The 2,225-nt window shown below is 34.5% G+C and overlaps 1 protein-coding gene across 1 annotated transcript; it reads right to left on the bottom strand.

Annotated features, from left to right (window-relative positions):
• Positions 1 to 503: 503 nt before the first annotated feature.
• On the bottom strand, positions 504 to 1,442 carry LOC127684500 (olfactory receptor 4K14-like). The gene has a single exon (XM_052181415.1). The coding sequence runs from the start codon at positions 1,440 to 1,442 to the stop codon at positions 504 to 506; it is 939 nt and encodes a 312-aa protein (XP_052037375.1).
• Positions 1,443 to 2,225: the final 783 nt, after the last annotated feature.

Consider the following 2,225-nt stretch of genomic DNA (forward strand, 5'->3'; position numbering starts at 1 on the left):
CACAAAGTAAGGTTCACTGCTACTCCATGTCAAGTTTATCATGTGGTTTCATCTTTTCTTAATTTTTACTGCCTCCTGCATTAATGTTTTGGCAAATAGCTGTGATATGACAAAAGTAATGAAGTTGGCCATTTAAAAGAGTCAGTGAAGGGTTTAGGGCATGTAGTGATATACAGAATCATACTCAGGTAAAACTCACTATGATGTTATTCACAAAGATAAATACAAGAGTTTTGTCAATAAAAGATAATTTAAATTTTATTAAAAAACCATTTGATGACCTTTTCCATTATATATATAAAGATTATCCATATTTAGATTTTAACATAAAGGATTCATAATGCTTTATTGATGACCATTAATGTCATATCATTTTAAACCATTATATTATTTCTATATTAGAATATTGGCAGCAATTTCAAATATAAACTATATTTCCTGATTTTAAATCTATTTCCTAGTTAGTCACATTACTTAAAGTAATGCATTTGTGTTTCTGGATATTAGAAATTTTCTTTGGGACCCAGAAAATTGCCTATGAACCTTTTCATAGCATTTTTCATCTCTTTATTTCTCAGTGTATAAATGGCTGGATTTAGGAGGGGTGTAAAAACAGAGTAAAACACTGCAAAAAATTTGTCCAACCAGGTGATATTGAGGGGCCACACATAGATGAAGATACAGGGCACAAAAAAGATCATCACCACTGTAATATGTGCAGTGCATGTGGACAGAGCCTTAGATGCACCAGCTTTAGAGCTCTGACATACAGTGATAAGGATATATGTGTAGGAAATAAGCAACAGAATAAAGCATGTTATAGCCACAAGCCCACAGTCAGCATTCATTAATGTATTTAAATAATGATAATCCATGCATGCAAGTTTTATTACAAGTGGCATGTCACAGAAGAAACTGTCTATTTCATTGGGACCACAAAAAGGCAGTTGTACAATCACTACTATGTAAATTATACCATGTATAAAGCCAATGGTCCAGGAAGTCAAAACCAAACCAGTGCATCTCTTCAGGTTCATGATGGTGAAGTAGTGGAGTGGTTTGCAGATGGCCACATAACGATCATAAGCCATTGCCACCAACAGCACCATCTCTCCTGCAGCAATGCAATGGGAAAAGAAGACCTGACACATGCAGCCTGCAAAGGAAATGATCTTGTTTTCCCTGAGAAAATCTGTGATCATCTTAGGAGTGGTGTTTGAGGAGAGCCACATATCAACAAAGGACAGGTTGGCCAACAAGAAGTACATGGGAGAATGCAGATGGGGGTCAGTGGTGATTAAGATCAATATGACAATATTCCCAGACACGATGAACAGATAAAGCATCAAAAATGTTACGAAGAGTAAGATCTGAGTATTCTTTGATTGGGCAAGTCCCCAGAGTATAAATTCTGACACAACAGTCTGATTGTCTCCATCCATTTTATTCAGTGTGTCCTTAGAAATAACCTGCAAAGAAAAAAATATTATCCACTAGAGTTGTAAGGTAGGCTACTCCCTTTGTAAATTAGACATTCATATTGACTCTTACCTGAATAGAAATGCATATATTAAAGAGAAATAGAAGCCAAATATGAATGACATTGCTACCCAAAGGAAAAGCTAATGAATCAAGAGCAATTCCCAAGAAAAGAAGCGTCAGATCTTACTTATACACACTTCTTCTATGGGTAAATACCTTTGACATGAGAACAATGTGGAAAGCAAAAGAGCAACATGAAAACATAAAAATGTAATGCTTCCCCCATCTCACTTAATTACACTACATAATACATTACACTACATAATACAAACATTTAAAGAACAAAATAAACATTTTAAAAATTGCTATCATAGCTTATCTCTATAAACAGTGCAAAAATCCTTATTTACAAAGTGTTAACATATTTATTTTTTATTTTGGTAATTCAAACAGATATAGTGGCAAAAGACAGCAAATATTTCCAAGTAAAAGAGTGGACAAGCAAAATACAGTGAAAAATATTTGCAAGAGGTAGAGAAATGCAACACACAAATATAGAACTGTGAATGGAATAAAGAAGAAAAAAGGAGATTGCAAAAGTGGTGTTGGTAAAAACGAGAGAGATGCTTAATAGATGTAAGGATTGCCTATCACTGTCTCTGCCTCCAACTGTTTGTCTTATAAAGACTGCAGACAGGGAAGTTGGACTTCACAGATAATGTCTCTTGGAGAACTTTCTGCCA

Source organism: Apodemus sylvaticus, chromosome 5 (genome assembly GCF_947179515.1).
Source record: "Apodemus sylvaticus chromosome 5, mApoSyl1.1, whole genome shotgun sequence".
Classification (NCBI taxonomy): Eukaryota; Metazoa; Chordata; class Mammalia; order Rodentia; family Muridae; genus Apodemus; species Apodemus sylvaticus.